Source organism: Penicillium psychrosexuale, assembly GCF_028828465.1.
Source record: "Penicillium psychrosexuale strain IBT 29551 chromosome Unknown utg000003l, whole genome shotgun sequence".
Taxonomy (NCBI): Eukaryota; Fungi; Ascomycota; class Eurotiomycetes; order Eurotiales; family Aspergillaceae; genus Penicillium; species Penicillium psychrosexuale.
This window is the reverse complement of record NW_026643188.1, coordinates 140,651-156,616: the sequence shown is the minus strand read 5'-3', so window position 1 is coordinate 156,616 and position 15,966 is coordinate 140,651. Positions and strand designations below refer to the sequence as shown.

At 47.4% G+C, this 15,966-nt stretch overlaps 7 protein-coding genes across 7 annotated transcripts; 2 read left to right on the top strand and 5 right to left on the bottom strand.

Annotated features, from left to right (window-relative positions):
* Positions 1–1,264: 1,264 nt before the first annotated feature.
* On the top strand, positions 1,265–3,117 carry N7518_003965 (uncharacterized protein; the record flags this gene model as incomplete). Its single annotated transcript, XM_057184892.1, has 6 exons — positions 1,265–1,383; positions 1,434–1,464; positions 1,514–1,651; positions 1,701–1,751; positions 1,800–2,052; positions 2,105–3,117. The coding sequence occupies 6 exons, from the start codon at positions 1,265–1,267 to the stop codon at positions 3,115–3,117; spliced, it is 1,605 nt and encodes a 534-aa protein (XP_057041662.1).
* A 686-nt stretch (positions 3,118–3,803) lies between these two features.
* On the bottom strand, positions 3,804–5,445 carry N7518_003964 (MFS transporter; the record flags this gene model as incomplete). The annotated part of the gene is made up of 4 exons (XM_057184891.1): positions 3,804–4,011; positions 4,071–4,202; positions 4,260–5,246; positions 5,318–5,445. 4 exons carry the CDS (start codon positions 5,443–5,445, stop codon positions 3,804–3,806), a joined length of 1,455 nt encoding a protein of 484 aa, XP_057041661.1.
* A 367-nt stretch (positions 5,446–5,812) lies between these two features.
* N7518_003963 (transcriptional regulator family TF) lies at positions 5,813–7,477 on the bottom strand (the record flags this gene model as incomplete). Its single annotated transcript, XM_057184890.1, has 1 exon — positions 5,813–7,477. One exon carries the CDS (start codon positions 7,475–7,477, stop codon positions 5,813–5,815), a length of 1,665 nt encoding a protein of 554 aa, XP_057041660.1.
* Positions 7,478–7,805: 328 nt separating this feature from the next.
* On the top strand, positions 7,806–8,861 carry N7518_003962 (nitronate monooxygenase; the record flags this gene model as incomplete). Its single annotated transcript, XM_057184889.1, has 1 exon — positions 7,806–8,861. The coding sequence occupies one exon, from the start codon at positions 7,806–7,808 to the stop codon at positions 8,859–8,861; it is 1,056 nt and encodes a 351-aa protein (XP_057041659.1).
* A 326-nt stretch (positions 8,862–9,187) lies between these two features.
* On the bottom strand, positions 9,188–10,034 carry N7518_003961 (uncharacterized protein; the record flags this gene model as incomplete). Its single annotated transcript, XM_057184888.1, has 5 exons — positions 9,188–9,324; positions 9,380–9,624; positions 9,674–9,754; positions 9,802–9,905; positions 9,957–10,034. 5 exons carry the CDS (start codon positions 10,032–10,034, stop codon positions 9,188–9,190), a joined length of 645 nt encoding a protein of 214 aa, XP_057041658.1.
* A 1,679-nt stretch (positions 10,035–11,713) lies between these two features.
* On the bottom strand, positions 11,714–13,691 carry N7518_003960 (uncharacterized protein; the record flags this gene model as incomplete). Its single annotated transcript, XM_057184887.1, has 5 exons — positions 11,714–12,288; positions 12,341–12,603; positions 12,658–12,867; positions 12,928–13,521; positions 13,576–13,691. The coding sequence occupies 5 exons, from the start codon at positions 13,689–13,691 to the stop codon at positions 11,714–11,716; spliced, it is 1,758 nt and encodes a 585-aa protein (XP_057041657.1).
* Positions 13,692–14,888: 1,197 nt separating this feature from the next.
* On the bottom strand, positions 14,889–15,651 carry N7518_003959 (40S ribosomal protein eS12; the record flags this gene model as incomplete). The annotated part of the gene is made up of 3 exons (XM_057184886.1): positions 14,889–15,013; positions 15,082–15,400; positions 15,649–15,651. The coding sequence occupies 3 exons, from the start codon at positions 15,649–15,651 to the stop codon at positions 14,889–14,891; spliced, it is 447 nt and encodes a 148-aa protein (XP_057041656.1).
* Positions 15,652–15,966: the final 315 nt, after the last annotated feature.

Below are 15,966 nucleotides of genomic sequence, written 5' to 3'. Positions count from 1 at the left end.
CAGGAGCTTCTGCAATTCGGAGTCCTCCGCGGCCTACGGGTTTCGATTGGGAATTTGATAGTGTTGCTACTCTGCTAACCAAATAGCTCACCTCGAACCTTCCCTTTTTTATGTTTGATTGCGCAGGGCCAACGTTGGGCTTATCCCGCCTCGTAATTTCACAATTCCCCCTAGGTATCGCTCTCGGCTCAATTATTCATGGTCGGTTCATTCGTCGATAAGTTGAATGCTAAGTCTAACTATCGAATCAGAACTATGAGATATAAGAAACCGTCTATTATTGGATTGGGAACGACGGTTATCTCTTTCGCAGTGCTTACCATTTTCTGGCGCTCCAGCTCTAACTATCTTAGTCTGATCCCAGTGTTCCTTGCAGGAACCGGAATGGCGGGCCTATTTACCACATAATTTGTAGCTTTGTCGGCACGGAGTCGAGGTGGGCAGGTAGACAACAATTACTGCCTATTCTGTTGGCCAACAGCTCGGATTGATCATCGGTGTGACAACCTCAGCAACAATAGTGCGCACTCTATCTGCCAACGACCTTCCGGAGCTTGCTAGATTATCTCAAATCGCCGAGGTGAGCATGAAGGTCCTTAGTGGAAGCAATAGTCTTTCCTGCAGCCTATTCAAAGAGTCATTTACGACGATCATCCGGGGACATTGCCTGAAACAGTTCAATGCATGTTCACAAAGCTACACGGCTTTCGAGCCATTCCAGGTACGTATGACTGCCGAGGCTACAGTGCCGGGACTAATTGTCGAATATGGTTCCTTGCCTGTGCACCATTTTAGCGGAACCGATATCGTACTCCGACGATATTCGATATCATGAGCACATTGGATGACAATCGGGGCTCGAGTACCCCCTGGATGTTATCGATTAGGGTATCTCGAAGATTCCGGGTTGAACGCGAGTATATCTGATACTTAGGAATATCCACATGGACGGACCAGGCTAATTTCAGCATTCCAAACGTAATAGGAATGAGATTAGAATTGATTAAATCACAAAACGGAGGATATTGAAGACCTCCCCGCAGATACCTATATCGCTTTAAATTAGGCTTCTCTTAGCTTCCCGCATGTACTTGCCCGATTGCGGAAGGTGTGAGGAAGTCGGAGTTACCGGGTCGCGTGGCTGCGTGGAGTCGGCTTCTTATCTTTCTCTGGATGTGCAGGTACAGCCCTGTGTGGGGTCGATGTCTGCATTATTTATTGCAATCGATCCCCGGGGCTGTTTTGTGATCTCTATAGCTTCGCCATGCATTTACAGCACCTTTCGTTTTTGGTCGCGATAGCAGGCGCTGTCCAGCCTGCTATCGGTGCGCCTCACCGCACTCGAGCTGAGGGAACGTGCAAGAAGACTAAGGTTGCAATCTTGTAAGTGCTGGACTTCTTATTGATCGATGTCAAAAGCTCACCAAGTATAGGGGAGGTGGTGTGGCTGGTATTACTGCTGCTGTAGGTTTCCCCTTTTATTTATCTTGGAATATCACTGACAATTTCATAGCAAGCCCTAACGAATGCTTCCGTGCACGATTTCGTGATTCTTGAGTATCGCGATACTATCGGCGGTCGGGCTTGGCACAAGTCGTTCGGTGAAGACAAAGATGGGAAGCCTTATACTATTGAGATGGGTGCCAATTGGGTATGCATGTTTCAGCTACAGGAAAGGACACCGCTGACAGGTCAAACAGGTACAAGGTATTGGCAGGGAAGGAGGCCCACAGAACCCAATCTGGGGCTTGGTAAGTCTTGAACATACCTTCGATCGAACACGAACTGACCTCGGACAGGCTAAAAAATACGGATTGACCACCGAATGGGCAAATTACGACAATGTCTCTACCTACAACAAGGATGGTTATTCCGACTATAGCGATCTCATCGATGCCTATGACGACGCCTATGATATTGCCAACCAGAGGGCAGGTGAGATTCTTACTCAGAATCTCCAGGATCAAAACGTCAAGACGGGCATGGCCTTGGCTGGTTGGAACCCCAAGGTCCATGATATGGAGGCACAGGCTGCTGACTGGTGGTCGTGGGGTAAGTTATCTCTTGCAGATGCAACTAGCGCGATATTAACATCTTTGACTAGACTTTGAGGCTGCTTACTCCCCAATAGAGAGCTCATTTGTCTTCGGCTGTGCGGGCAACAATTTGACCTTCAACTATTTCAGCGACCACGATGAGTTTGTTTTGGACCAGCGAGGATTCAATATCATTGTTAAGAAGCTCGCATCGACTTTCCTCACTCGCAATGACACCCGCCTTCATTTGAACACCGAGGTCACGAACATCACCTATTCGGACGATGGTGTCACAGTTCACAACAAAGATGGCAGCTGCGTTGAAGCAGACTATGCTATTACCACATTCTCACTGGGAGTTCTGCAAAATGGCGCTGTGAACTTCTCCCCAGAACTCCCCGACTGGAAGCAGGAAGCTATTCAAAAGTTCACCATGGGAACATACACCAAGATCTTCTTCCAGTTCAACGAGACCTTCTGGCCCTCGGAAACACAATACCACCTCTATGCTGATCCTGTGACCCGTGGATGGTACCCGATCTGGCAGTCACTGTCCACCCCCGGATTCCTCCCGGATTCCAACATCATCTTCGTGACCGTGACCAACGAGTTTGCTTATCGGGCCGAGCGCCAAACAGACGAGCAGACCAAGCAGGAAGCAATGGCAGTTCTGCGCAAGATGTTCCCGGAGAAGGATATTCCCGAGCCAACTGCATTCATGTACCCACGCTGGACCTCGGAGCCCTGGGCTTACGGCAGTTACTCCAACTGGCCTCCTTCCACATCTTTGGAGATGCATCAGAACCTTCGTGCCAACGCTGGCCGGCTCTGGTTTGCCGGTGAGGCTACCAGCCCGACCTTCTTTGGCTTCCTTCACGGTGCATACTATGAAGGACAGGATGCGGGTCGACAGATCGCGGCTATCATGCAGAAGCGGTGCGTCAACGCAGACTCTGCCAAGTTGAGAGAGTGTGGGCCTCGCAAGCACTATGAAACCCTGCACGGCACCTCGCCATACTCCGACTACACTATGCTCAATGGATGGGCCGTGGACAGTTCGATCGACAATAACCTCGAATGAGCGGAGAGAGCCCCTATACAGGATTGCGACTCTTGAAGTAAAGTAATTGAGTTTGCTCAATATCATAATTGTAGTCTCCATGTGAACAGAGCTCAAGGGAGCAGTTCGTTTGTATTATTTTCCAATGTTATCACATTTTTCGTCCCTCCTGTTCTCAATTGTACAAAATAATGAAATTTCTCCACGTAAATTTCGTTTCTCCGAAGCTGTTACGACGCAATCCACGTCATCAGAACTGCTGAAGCCTAAAGCAGCTTAGTGGCGTGCGAAGGTGTATAGCGGTCAGTGGCCGAATGCCTGATTTTGTAGAGCTGATGCCTTAATATGCCGTAATATGCCTTATTTTAACTGACAGAAATTAAAATACTGAATTAGAATGAAGCTATCTACGCCCAATATGTATGAAGTTTTTGGTTATGGATGGGGCAACAGCGTGATCGCCATCATTGGGTTGGTATCGGCTCCGTTAGCGTTTGTTTACTTTGGGACGATCACTCAGAGCTAAAGCTCGATCGAGCTTTTAAAATGAGTGCGAACCTTTTTGGACTTTGAGAATATGTAAATGAAGCATTTCAACTCTTATCAACACACTATATATGCTTTACGGCCTGGCAGCAGCTGTGGCTCACTGTGACCTGTCTATACGGAAAGAACTCACCTCATTCAAAATCCAGGTTATGGCACTTTTATGGAAATATTTTGCTTTTCCCTCGCAGCCAAGGTCCATAAACCCTGAATATGATCGGAATGGGGATCATGATTGCGGCTAAACATCCAAGTAGCGTGCCAGCCCATTGAATTCCCATATTTTGAAACATCTGCCTCGCGAATAACGGAAAGCCCGCAGCTACTGCTGATCGAAGAATGATGTTGGCAGCGACAGCTGAAGCAGCGCTACAATTCAGGTCAGCAGAGTGTCTTGACTACTTCAAGTAGAGGGGCCAAGAACTTACATTGGCAAATATGCATCGACGAGATAGTTGAAGCATGGAAGAAATATGCACAGCACACCGAATCCGATGAATATCCCGGCTGCGGCAGGTACAGCCCAGTGAATCTGAGGGGTGAACCCCGTCCAGCCAAACCTGATGGACAGTTAGCTGACATCATACATCATTCTAATAGAAAATCATTCTACTCACCAGAAGAGACCTATTGTAAAGACAGGCGCTCCTAAGAGTGGTGGAGCGAGGCGCCACTCGGGCACTGGGATGCCTTTATTCTCTGCCAGTTTCCTTGCATAGGCCAACTGTCCGAAAAGAATAAAGGAACATGCAAGTACCACGCCAATGATGAGGCCAATAAACATTAGACCAGCAAAAGCAGGAGTCATTCCGTGAACATGCTCGAAGACGTAGGGATATGCCTCAAGAAGCGCATAGACAATGCCGTAGATGAAAGACATGTAAGTTGACACGACGAGAATAATAGGCTCTGTGAAGAGCAGCTTCAATGGAAGTGTGAAGTATTTCTCCACGAGATCTGCGATGCTGACCTCGACATCCTCATGTCTGGCACGAATATTGCGATTTTGGGACTCTTTGCGGATAGCAGTAGCCTTCGTCACGAGAATAGAAGCCGGATATGTCTCAGCCAAAAAGAAACAACTCAATAGCGCAATTGACAGGCTGAAAATTGCCGGGATATAAAGAGTCCACCGCCAGCCAAGATAACTCGACGCAATGAAGCCACCCACAAAAGGAGCCGTAAACGGCCCCACAAAAACGGTCAGCGCGTACAGCGAAATTGCAGCACCGCGAGTGGCGTTACTGTATAGATCGGCTAGTACAGCGGGCACAACAGTCAATTGGCTTGCGCCAAACATGCCAGCGAAGAAACGGCATATGATCAGGGTCTGGATGTTTTTGGACACTGCTGATGCAATAGTGAAGATTCCACCGCCTAACATTGAAATTGTCAAAGGCCATTTCCTTCCCCGTAGCTCTGATGCAGGTGCCCATATGAGGGGTCCTGTGGCAAAGCCAAGGACGTAGAGGGTTGTTCCCAGTGTTCCGACCTCTGTCCCAACCCCGAACGCTTTGCTTGCTTTGTCGATTCCCGGTGCGAAGATGGCGCTTGTTAATGAGACGATAAATGTCTCTGAGCAGACTAAGGTAGAGTTGAAAATCCTGAATAAAAATTGTGGTTAGTTTGCATTCAGAATATCCAGATCTTTGGCTGATTTGAACTTATGGCTTACTTTGTAGACAGTCTCCAATTCTGAGGATGCTCGGGGTCATCGGTCCCTTCAAAATCAACATAGCTTACTGTGTTGGAAAGAGGTGGCGGAAGTGCGTTATTGGCTTCGATCAGTGTCTTCTCATGCATTTTGGACTTGATAGAGTAGCGACGTGCAGACACGTTCTGTCGCTGAGCTTGACGGTTGGATGTCCAGGTATGCTGAATTCAGGCCGAGCTTCCTGTACTGCGGTGGAATATTGGGTTATGAACACTAATAAATAATGAGTGTGCATGTTTTTATTCAAACAGCTTTTTGATTTCCCAATGTATAGAAGCGGGTATTGCGGAACAGAGAATTTTACCAGCCAGGCACAGCAAGTCGCCCGCAATTTCCGCAAGGCTTTGTACCATGTGGAACTTCAAAGCAAAACTAAATTTACAAGGTCTAAAATGAGGCAAGACAATGTTCACAAATTAAATCTCTCTCAAACATATGAGTGCTCTTAGGTAGGGTTCATCTAGCCCCACCCAAGAAACTTGAGCTATCAATCATATCCGAATTCAGAAATTGATCAAGGTCATCCCTTTGCAAACCGGGTAGATCAGCGACCAAAGCCCCTAGCCAGGAGTACTCTTCCGCGCTTGGAAATTCTTGCGGGGATATTCCAGCTGGACGTTCTTGCTCCTCCATGTTCATAATGTCATTGAAGATCGCAATATCATCTTTCCTCCGTTGTTGATGAAGCATAACCAGCAAGAGAGCCGCACTCCAGGCTTCTCTCATGGTGTTTGTATCGTAAGTGGAGGCGACGAACTTCAATGTCTGCATTGCTTCGGGGAGTAGCGCTAGCGATTGCCGTGTGTCCATCACAAGCAAGAGACATATGACGTGGAAAGGTACATTTGCCATATGTTGCCAGGGATTGCAGTTCGCGACCATAGTGCGTGAGCAAGAAAGTCCCTTTTTCAGCACCGCTAAGGCTTTTTCGGCGAGGAGAGGAGAGATCTCAAGTTTCTCTGTGTGAATTCTGCGCAGAATGCAAAGCACAAGATTGCATTGCGCCATGGCCGAGGGAGGCTCATTATGAACTCTTTCTAGGATCTGTGCAAGCGTTTCTTCTAGCTTGATATCATCTTCTTTTGGCTTTCCTGGATCTAGGCTTGCCGATAATGGAATAAGCCCCAGCAGCTCATGCGTGTAGTCACCCTCGATAGTTGATGGGAGTAATGGCAGATCATTCTTTTGAAAGGACACTCTTGATAAACCAAGATCATAAGAAGTCCACATATTAAGGTGTAGTGCCACGCCGAAGAGTCGCCTTTGGATGTTTGGATCAAACTCCGTGTCAATACTACGCGGAAAGACTGAATCAGTGGACTCTAGATGGAATCCTGCAGCTTCCACCAGATGCATCAACTTCGAGCTCGCCATCCATGTTGAGTGAGGCAGATCTGTCATTCGCATATAGACGACTCGTAATGTCCACCCAACAAGAAGGTCTACGGGGGGAGCCCCACACAGAACGTGCGAGTCGAGAATAGATTGTGCGGATGCGATGAGATGTAACTCGGTGATGGTCATGTTTCGTTGGGAATGCAAACAACCTAGTGCAGCGACCCCACCTAGAACACTGTCATATAAACTATTAACCATGGGAGACTGCCACCTAGCCTCCAGTCGCTCAAAAAATTGAGAAGAATCAATAAAGCCATAGTATGGAGCAATCTTGGTGAAGTAGACCTGAGCGAGGGTCCTCATGTGTTCCAATGATGTGATATCCGTGATTGACAGCACAGGATATACAGCTTGGGGTTCAGACGACAGTTGTCGCTTTCCAATATTCCAACCAAAAAGGCTGAGTTTTGGCGCTTTCGCAGGATCGATATTCAGGCCCATCCTCCGAACAAACGCAGCACCGGAGTTTGCCCACAACCGACGATCCAGCCCGTGTGTATCAACCGAGTCGGTTTGCTGTGGAGGCCTTGGATCTGGAGCAATTTCTCTCTGCGGTTGTTGGGGAGGATGGTTCCTCTGTCGTGACTGACGTTCGTAGTGGCAGTCATAGCCCCATTGACTGCAAGTCCTACAAGGTTCAGCGCCGTCGCATTTTCTTTTCCGCTCCCGGCATGGGTAACAGGCAACTCTAGTGCGCATTCGCTTGAGGTCGGAGTGTGGCATATCTTCGAACAATAAGTAGGGTAGAGATCCCGCAATTTCCGAGTGGAATGGGATAAGTAGGGTATCACGGATGGAATGAGTGGGCAGTGGATATTGCGGATATTGCGGGAATGTCATGTGAAGTGTCATATGATGCCTGAGGCCTTGCAACTTCCTCTAACTAACTAGCCACATTTGGTGTTTGTTTTGTATGCGGATATTGCGGGGCTTCTATGGTGACGTCAACGATTCCTCGGTAACTACAAAACGCAAGGGACCACACAACTACCGCTCTCACTGCCATATTATCCAAATAGCAATATTCATCAACCGTCCCAAGCATCAAACTATGGCGGCAAGCTTGCTATCGCGATACCCATGGGTATCTAGTCCCTTTGTGGTCAGCGCACCTATGAAAGTAATGTCCGGTCCAGCATTGGCAGTAGCTGTCTCTCGCGCCGGTGGACTAGGGTTCATTGGCCCCGGTGCCAAAACACAGGACACAAGTGATGATCTCGAGAAAGCATCATCGCTCATACACCAAGAAGCTGGCACAATACCAACTCCCGGCTCGACACTGCCTGTCGGCATAGGATACCAGCTCTGGGCTGACGACATCAATGTTGCCGTCGCCGCTATCGAAAAGTATAAACCATGTGCAGCCTGGCTATACGCTCCACGCCAGGGACCCAAGGAATACGACGACTGGTCTCGCAAGATCCGTCAAGTATCCCCTGACACCCAAATCTGGATTCAAATTGGCACTCTGAAGGAGGCGAAGGAGCTTCTTCTGAACAGTGAGCGACCAGATGTTATTGTTCTCCAAGGAGCTGAATCTGGTGGCCATGGTCGGGCGAAAGACGGAATGGGGCTTATGGCCCTGTTTCCCGAAGTGGCAGATGCCATGTCAGGCAGCCAAATTCCTTTGTTTGCAGCTGGCGGAATCGCAGATGGGCGCGGTGTTGCAGCGGCATTGTGCCTTGGAGCTTCGGGTGTGGTGATGGGGACTCGATTCCTGGCTGCCAGTGAAGCACGCATTAGCCAGGGCTACCAGGACGAGGTTGTACGTGCGGTCGATGGTGCGGCCTCAACCACGCGTACGCTACTATATAATCACCTCCGAGGCACTTTCGGGTGGCCAGAGCAATATAGTCCCCGGACTATCGTGAACAAATCATTTGTTGAGCGGCAGGAAGGAAAGCCTTTCGAGGAACTGAGAAGACTTCATGATGAAGCTGCTAAGACGGGCGATAACGGCTGGGGGCCTGAGGGGAGACTTGCGACATATGCAGGGGCCTCTGTGGGACTGATACATGGTGTGAAACCTGCAGAAGATATTGTCCGCGAGATTCGAGAGGATGCATTGGAAAGAATTCAGCGGCTGTGTCCCCCCCGAAAGGAGTAACTTTCAAACAAATTTGTTGCATAAGGCCGAGCTAAGATTCAATCTTTATCTCAATTCAAATACCATTTCCTCCAAGCTTGACATACTCTGCAAAGACTATCACTGGCATAAGTTGGCCCTGCAAAATCCAGAGCAGCATTGACTGCCTGACTCACAACTCATGGTATTCAGTCCGCAAGTACCATCCCACTCACAGTACGTGTTAGTCTCATGTTGAAGACTGCACGACATATGCTCTTGGCAAGGCCTTTCAGCAGAACACTGTATTCCACGAACATCCTCGTCTTTCATGCAGACCGTCTCCACAGTAGAAGCTCCAGACCAATTCAAAACCCGAGTAGGACGACACCGCAGGCCAGAAGGACACTCAGAGCCCTGCAGACAACGCGAGTTTTCTGCGACAGCCATACACTTTCCACTTGAACATTGGCCCCCAGAACACCGGCTATCTCCTTCGCAACGTCTGCCAGTTTCAAAGGTTCGCTGGCAGGTCAGAGAGCTCGAAGAGCAGTACATACCATAATCCGGGTGGTTTGATTGACAGTCCAGTTCATTGGAACAGCTGTCATTGGGGCAGTTGCTGGGACTCTTGGTAGATGCATGATCACTTGAGAATACATGTCCCTGTCTGTCGGCAGGAGAATAAACTGTCGCGCATTTAATGCTTCTGACATGTCTACCAACACCATCGCCAACAGTCGGTCTGAACAAATTTGCATGGGGTCGGGTAAATGTGAACAGCTCGTTGTTGCAAGAGTTATCACTAGATAATTTAACACTAGGAACCTGTAGTCAGAGGCTATTTTACTTACGAGTACATTGAGCACATCATGTCTTGCTTGACCTCAGATGGACATGGGACGTAGATTGATCCAACATTCATGCGGCTGATACTTTAGTCAACAAAAGTTCATGTTTCTGGGAATAATATTCAACTTACTAGTCGGAAATGCTGTCGAGATTCATGCAATTTCCATCAGACGCAATGAGCACTCCTTTTCGGCCGGCATTCATTGCGAAGTCGTGTTCTTTGAAAATCATAGCCTAGATAAAGAGTAAACAAGTTGATCCGATGGACGTACTCCATAGCCGTACCTGATTAGGGACCATCCTGATCATGCTGGCAGCCAGTGCCAAGGGCACGAGTGCAAGAATATGGACAAAGCTAGACATTCTTTTGATTGATTGCGATGTTTTGGAATAGTCAATGGTGAGTAGTGGATCAACTGCTGGGTAAGAAGCAACCTTTATACTCGAATTTGCTATCCTGGTGTGCTACTTTGTATTTCAAGTTGTAGCTTATCTTTTCATGTTTTTCTTGCTTTTAGATTGCGATACAACTAGGCCCTTGTCAAGTTTGCATGTCGTCCGATCTAGATATTCATCTCAATCGCCACAAAGCCGGCATCACCGGGAAAGATTGATACACCCAACGGTCAACTCACTTAAACTTCATGCTGTGTAACTTCAGAGCCGGGTCTTGGAACTAGATCTTCAAGAAAGATCAAATCCGAGTCTTGTCTTCAAATGTGCAACCTAAGCCTATGATCTTAATCTTAGTTAATACCAACGTTAATTGGTGTCTCAGTTTCAAAGTTGTACACATATCTATACGAAGAACTATTGTAGGACAACCTTATACATGTATGCGCAGTAAATTTCTCAGTAAGATATACATATGTACATTCACGGTTACCCAAAAGGGCACGCGCATACAATATCAAGAACTTTGTTTATTGGCAGATAGTGACGTGCTAGATATTGGTCCCTCCTCTCGTATCACGAATGTGGCAAGCGATTCTATGACATGAATGGCTACCTGGGTACCTTATATAGCAATTCACCATACTCAGTTACACTAAACGCAACGAAAGACAGCTAACTGCAACGCTTTCAATGTTGTGATTCACTGTCAATGGCCTGGGTTCCCAGAAATTATAGGATTTCTAATACTTCAAGCACTTGAGCTCTCGTCCATGGTCGTGTCAAAGCTCCAGAAGATCCTGGTCGTAGTTAGACGCATCTCCGCAAAGGAAAAGTTGTGGAAGGATACAGTCAGCCCGGTCCCTGAAGATATCATAAGTCAGAATTCATTTTCCTCCAAGACAAGTGAAAATGTCTGACTGTCCGATTGTCCGACTTTCCGCCTCGAGACTAAATAGAATAGTGTTGAAAAAGATAAATACATTCTCTAGGCCAAACTACCCCCAGTGCACTCTCCCTTAGTACAACACGCGGAATAACAGCCGGGACAGGTGGGAAAACCCGACTTTTCTTGGGGGCTGCATTCAGTTAAGTCATTTGACCAACTCTTTGGAAACCAATATCTTCATACGCTACGCTTTGAATGATTCCGGGTTCTCGTCCACGAGTTTCCGATAGGCCGGGAGGTTTACTGTGATATATTAAGCGAATTTGGAAAGCCGTCTCACTCCTAGCGAGTATCAGCAAAGCTACATTTGTTTCCATCTCCCGTGTGATCATAGACCTGTCACCATTGTATCCCAAGATATAAATCGAAATCCGGCCGTTCAACGGTCTCCAATAGGCGATGGGCTTTGTTTGTTGCCAAGACAAATGAGTCTTCTCGCGTCTTTGTAAGACTTTTGGGACACGCCTCCTGACAATCTATCATATTCACAAAGACCATCTTGACCATAGGTGGTATTGACTTTCCCGTAAGCAGCTACAGGGCTCGCCAACAGCCAAGTCCCCGATGATGAAATCTTCCTTTTCAGTCCCCCACTCACATGTCAACAAATATGACTGAACTTGGGTATATTATATTATGTATAAAGCCGTTAACCCTCATGTTACTTCCTAGCTAACGTTTCAAGCTTCACAGACCAAGATCATAACGACCCAAGGAAGTCCATCATCCAGGCCTCATCAATCCCACCCAAAGGCATAACATCAGGAAGTATAGTATCGGACTGGATCATACCACTGTTGATCCCGTTATTCGCGGGAATGTTTGGGTGCCACAGTTCCAATAATTTCGGCTCCCAGTTTATTCGCATGCCTTGAACCATTCTCAATCCCTTTTCGAGGAGGTTCATTTCCCTGCTTTGGTCGAAAGTGATGTATTCTGGGCATTTTCTGATGATGGCTTCGTTTCTGTTCAGGTATTCGAGAATATTTGCGGTATCTCGGACCATACTCTTAGACCATTGCGGATCTTCCAGAATGGTGAGCTTGTACAGGTTGACAATGGCTCGTGTGAATTGGAAAAAAATGACACATGATAGCTGTAGGTACTCCTCTCCTTCAAGTTCTAGCCATACATCTAGCCAGCCTTTTGTTGCTCGGAGGGAGGTGTAAAGGCTGTCAAGTCGATGGAGATCAGGCGAATGTGCAATGGCGGTGTCTCCTATTGATAGTTCGTTGATTACAATTTCGGCATTGTAGAGATACATCAGTATAACTCCTTTTATATTGTTAATCATAGCCGTGGAGACGTAGGGGAGGTATAAACATACTGTGCTGTTGAAGGTGAGGCGGAATTTGGCTTTTCACTGTATCCAATTGATTTTTGAAGCTATCCAGATAGAAAGCTAGCGGGATAGAAGCCTCACCATCCCGTCGCAGTTGGTAGACTCTGTCTAAGACCAAATAGATCTTAATTATTGCGATCAGGAGCTCATCCTGGGGACACTCTTTAGCCTCGGTGAGTATTGAAAGACTTTCTTCCATGTGCGGTGTCCAGCGCATAGCGTCAATCCTGGACATTGCCAATGCGGTGCTGGTAGTATAGCTGTTAATTATTGCTTAGAAATCTCGGGTATTTACTATTTACCTTGATGAAATCAAGAAGCATCCCAGCACAGCCCTCCTCTCTTCCAGTGTCCTAGCTGTGGGTGGAGTTTGCTTCATTCCAATAGCGACCTTGAAAGAATGCATGGCTGAATACTCATTTGGGACACTTTGATTGATTCCAAGTTCGGCGACGACTGCCATTAGCATGTGTGCATAGACATTGAGAAATGGCCTTTTAGTGTATGTGACCCTGCAAAGAGAATTGTAATGAGGAAAGTGGTTTTCATGAGGGTACTTCTTCTCTACTCACCATGATACGAAAGTCATGATCCCAAGGAGAAGATCTATGCTCGGCGCAATGTCGAGCATAACTCTCTGATGAATATGGTTGGTAATTCTTCCGAAAGAGTCACCTTTTTCTGCATTTGTACACGTGCTCACTTCCATAATGCATACCCAAAGAAATGGATACTTCTGTTGCAATTGGTCAGAGGTTATGTTAGAAGGGATGTAGACAAAGGGGAGATATTGCAAATTCCGAGTGCGGAATTGGTCGAGGTACTTCTGAGCCATGGCGGGCGGAACGTAGATCAGAGACAATATCTCCGGATCATACGAGGGCAGAAAGTGTTCAGAGTACTGTCCTTCCTCGGCAGTCGAAGAAGAAGCTCTAGTTGAGGTTTGAGTGATTGGTGCAGATTGGCTTGGCTCATGCCGTTGACTCTGCCCTAGGTTTACAGGTTGCCAATCTGGAGGAAGACTGGGGGTAACACCACTCTTTTCAAACGCGGACATAATCCAATCCAGTTTAGCCTCAAGATGGGCAGTATTAGAACCCGACGCCGGCTTATTGCGTTTGCGGACTGTCTGCGCAGGCCGGCATTCTTTGTTCAGGCGCTGGCATCTACCGGTGTGCTTAGTTCAGGCTATTGCCACACTCTCTAGCAGTGCCACTCACCTTTCGCAGCCACTACCAGTTGCGGAAAGAATACATTTGCACTTGGCACGGGAACAATTCATACATGCGCGGCCATATGGCGCAGGGGTCCCACCCTGGATTTGAGCAGATTGCATCCCGATGCCCGGTGGGATTCGGGATTGGAAATTAGATCGGGATTAGGATATTGGACAATGCTTGTCTCAAAAGGATGTGGAGCCTAATACAGAGTAAAACGATGGCAAATAATGGCAATATGCACCTCTCATCAAGATTAAAATCTATGCAAAGAAGAAAAAGAAAGGGAAGATTTTCCTCAAAAGAGCGTCTGTCCAAGGAAACAAAGAAACCCAGTCGGAGTTAGGGAAGTCACGAAATCCGGCTGACTCAGATGATCCACTCTCCTGCGGGCAGCCCTAAGAAGTACAGCTCATAAGCTTGATATAGTCTAGAATGGCCCTTAGGAGACCGAGAAAATGTCTGACTTATAGAGCCAAGGAAGAAGACATCTATTTTTGCTGGTTTTCGTTTGTTCTTGTCGAAAGGTATATACCATACGGAGTACATACTTCGTACATAGAGTTCATATTGCAGTTACATAGCTAGTTGCCCTTCTTGCCTCACATTATTATATAGGTCTCTTGAAAAGGCCTCTGTGAAAGTGCAGCACTTGATTCCTCGCCGTGCTAGGTGCTTACGCTTGAATTGTGAGCTAACAGCACTTGGGGCATGTGGTGTCACTGGTGTGTTGTTCATTTATGGAAATGGAGACTTACGCAAAAACCGCCTCCTGTCACTGACAAGGTTACATATGCAAGAGGCGCATTTCATCTAGGAGAAGGTCTCGGAGGAACGTCCTATACATGTCGATTGAGTGTTAGTCTTCATTCATTGGTTGGGGACTTTCGTCGTTTTTGGTGGACAATAGCCTTCATATGCAGAGTTTCCGGATTGCCTTTGTGTTCCTTGCTGACAATGTTGATATTACTTATATTAATAACCTTTTACAAGAAAGCACATAGATACTTTCGAATCCTATTTGTGTCAAAGGAGACAAGATGTCCAGATGCCATTGGTGCCGCGAACCCGAGTAAACGGGGCACGGCTATAGACTAGGTGATTCGAAATGACAGGTTCAAAAGACCAAACAGAGATATCACAGATCTCCACCATCATAAATACCAAACCCAGAGAGGATACTCCGAGTCCAGCCAGTAGTTTCGACATTGATCTACCTCTCATGTATTCCTCCTTTGATCTCCACCACAAATGCCCCCAGTCAACCCGGCGCCTGAAACGAGACCTGTTACTCACAGCCACTCAATAGAAATAATCTATTGCTCGGTCTGGAAGTAGTTGAGGAGAACGGAGCGCTCCTGGGACTCCTCACCCCAATCCTTGACAACGACGCAAGAGCAGTTGACAACCTTGCGGGCGTTACCCTCACGGTCGAGAGTGCCTGAAGAACAAAATGTTAGCAAATATACCCCGAGATGAATAACTTGGCTCAATAGAGGGAGAACATACAGAGACCAACCCACTCGCCAAGCATCTTTCCGTCAGGAACCTTGATGAGGGGAATCTTGTGCTCGGAGCAGAGAGCGACAACAAGCTTCTTGTAAGCCTCTTCCTCGCAGCCCTCGTTCAGGACACACATGTGGGCCTCACGGCGGTCGAGGGCCTTGGCGGCCTCACGGAGACCACGGGCAAGACCATCGTGGATCAGGGAGACGCGCAGAACACCCTTGAGGGCGTCCAAGACGGACATCTGGCCGCTACCGGCATCGGCAGAAACCTCGACCTCCTCGGCGGGGGCGATGGGGGATGTGGGCTCTTCTCCGTCCGACTAAGGATTCTTATTAGTATATGGTGCTTCAAAGGTTCCATTGTGTAGATCGTTGTCGTGACTCTTGAGACTTAGGATTGGTTTGGACCGGTGCAGCGTATAGATTAAACAGCCGACGAGGGTGACCTCTACTGCGGCGACGCAATCACTCTCGCCGGCCATATCCATTCCAGCGTCTCAATTGTCGTGACAGGATGCAAGGTGGGTACGGATATGGTGTGAGGGTAATTCGCAGGTATAAAACATACCATTTTGTTGCTTGTTATGCTTGAAATCGGATGATCCTCGAAGAGTAGAGTTGTTGGAGAGAGAAATTAAGAGGTGGAGCGTCGTGAAATTTCCCGCTATTTCGACTTTTTCGGCTGTGTGTGCCCTACGATTATGTCATGCCGTCCCCGCAAACGCAGTCACGTGAAGTATTTATCCGTACAATGAATGTACGACAAGTCCGGTTTGATGGCACTTTCACTATCATCTTTAGCTTTCTAGCTTGTGTATGGTTTGATAAGTTACTACAAATATCTATATCGATACGAACTTTGAAGATATGAGTTTGAACAATGTTA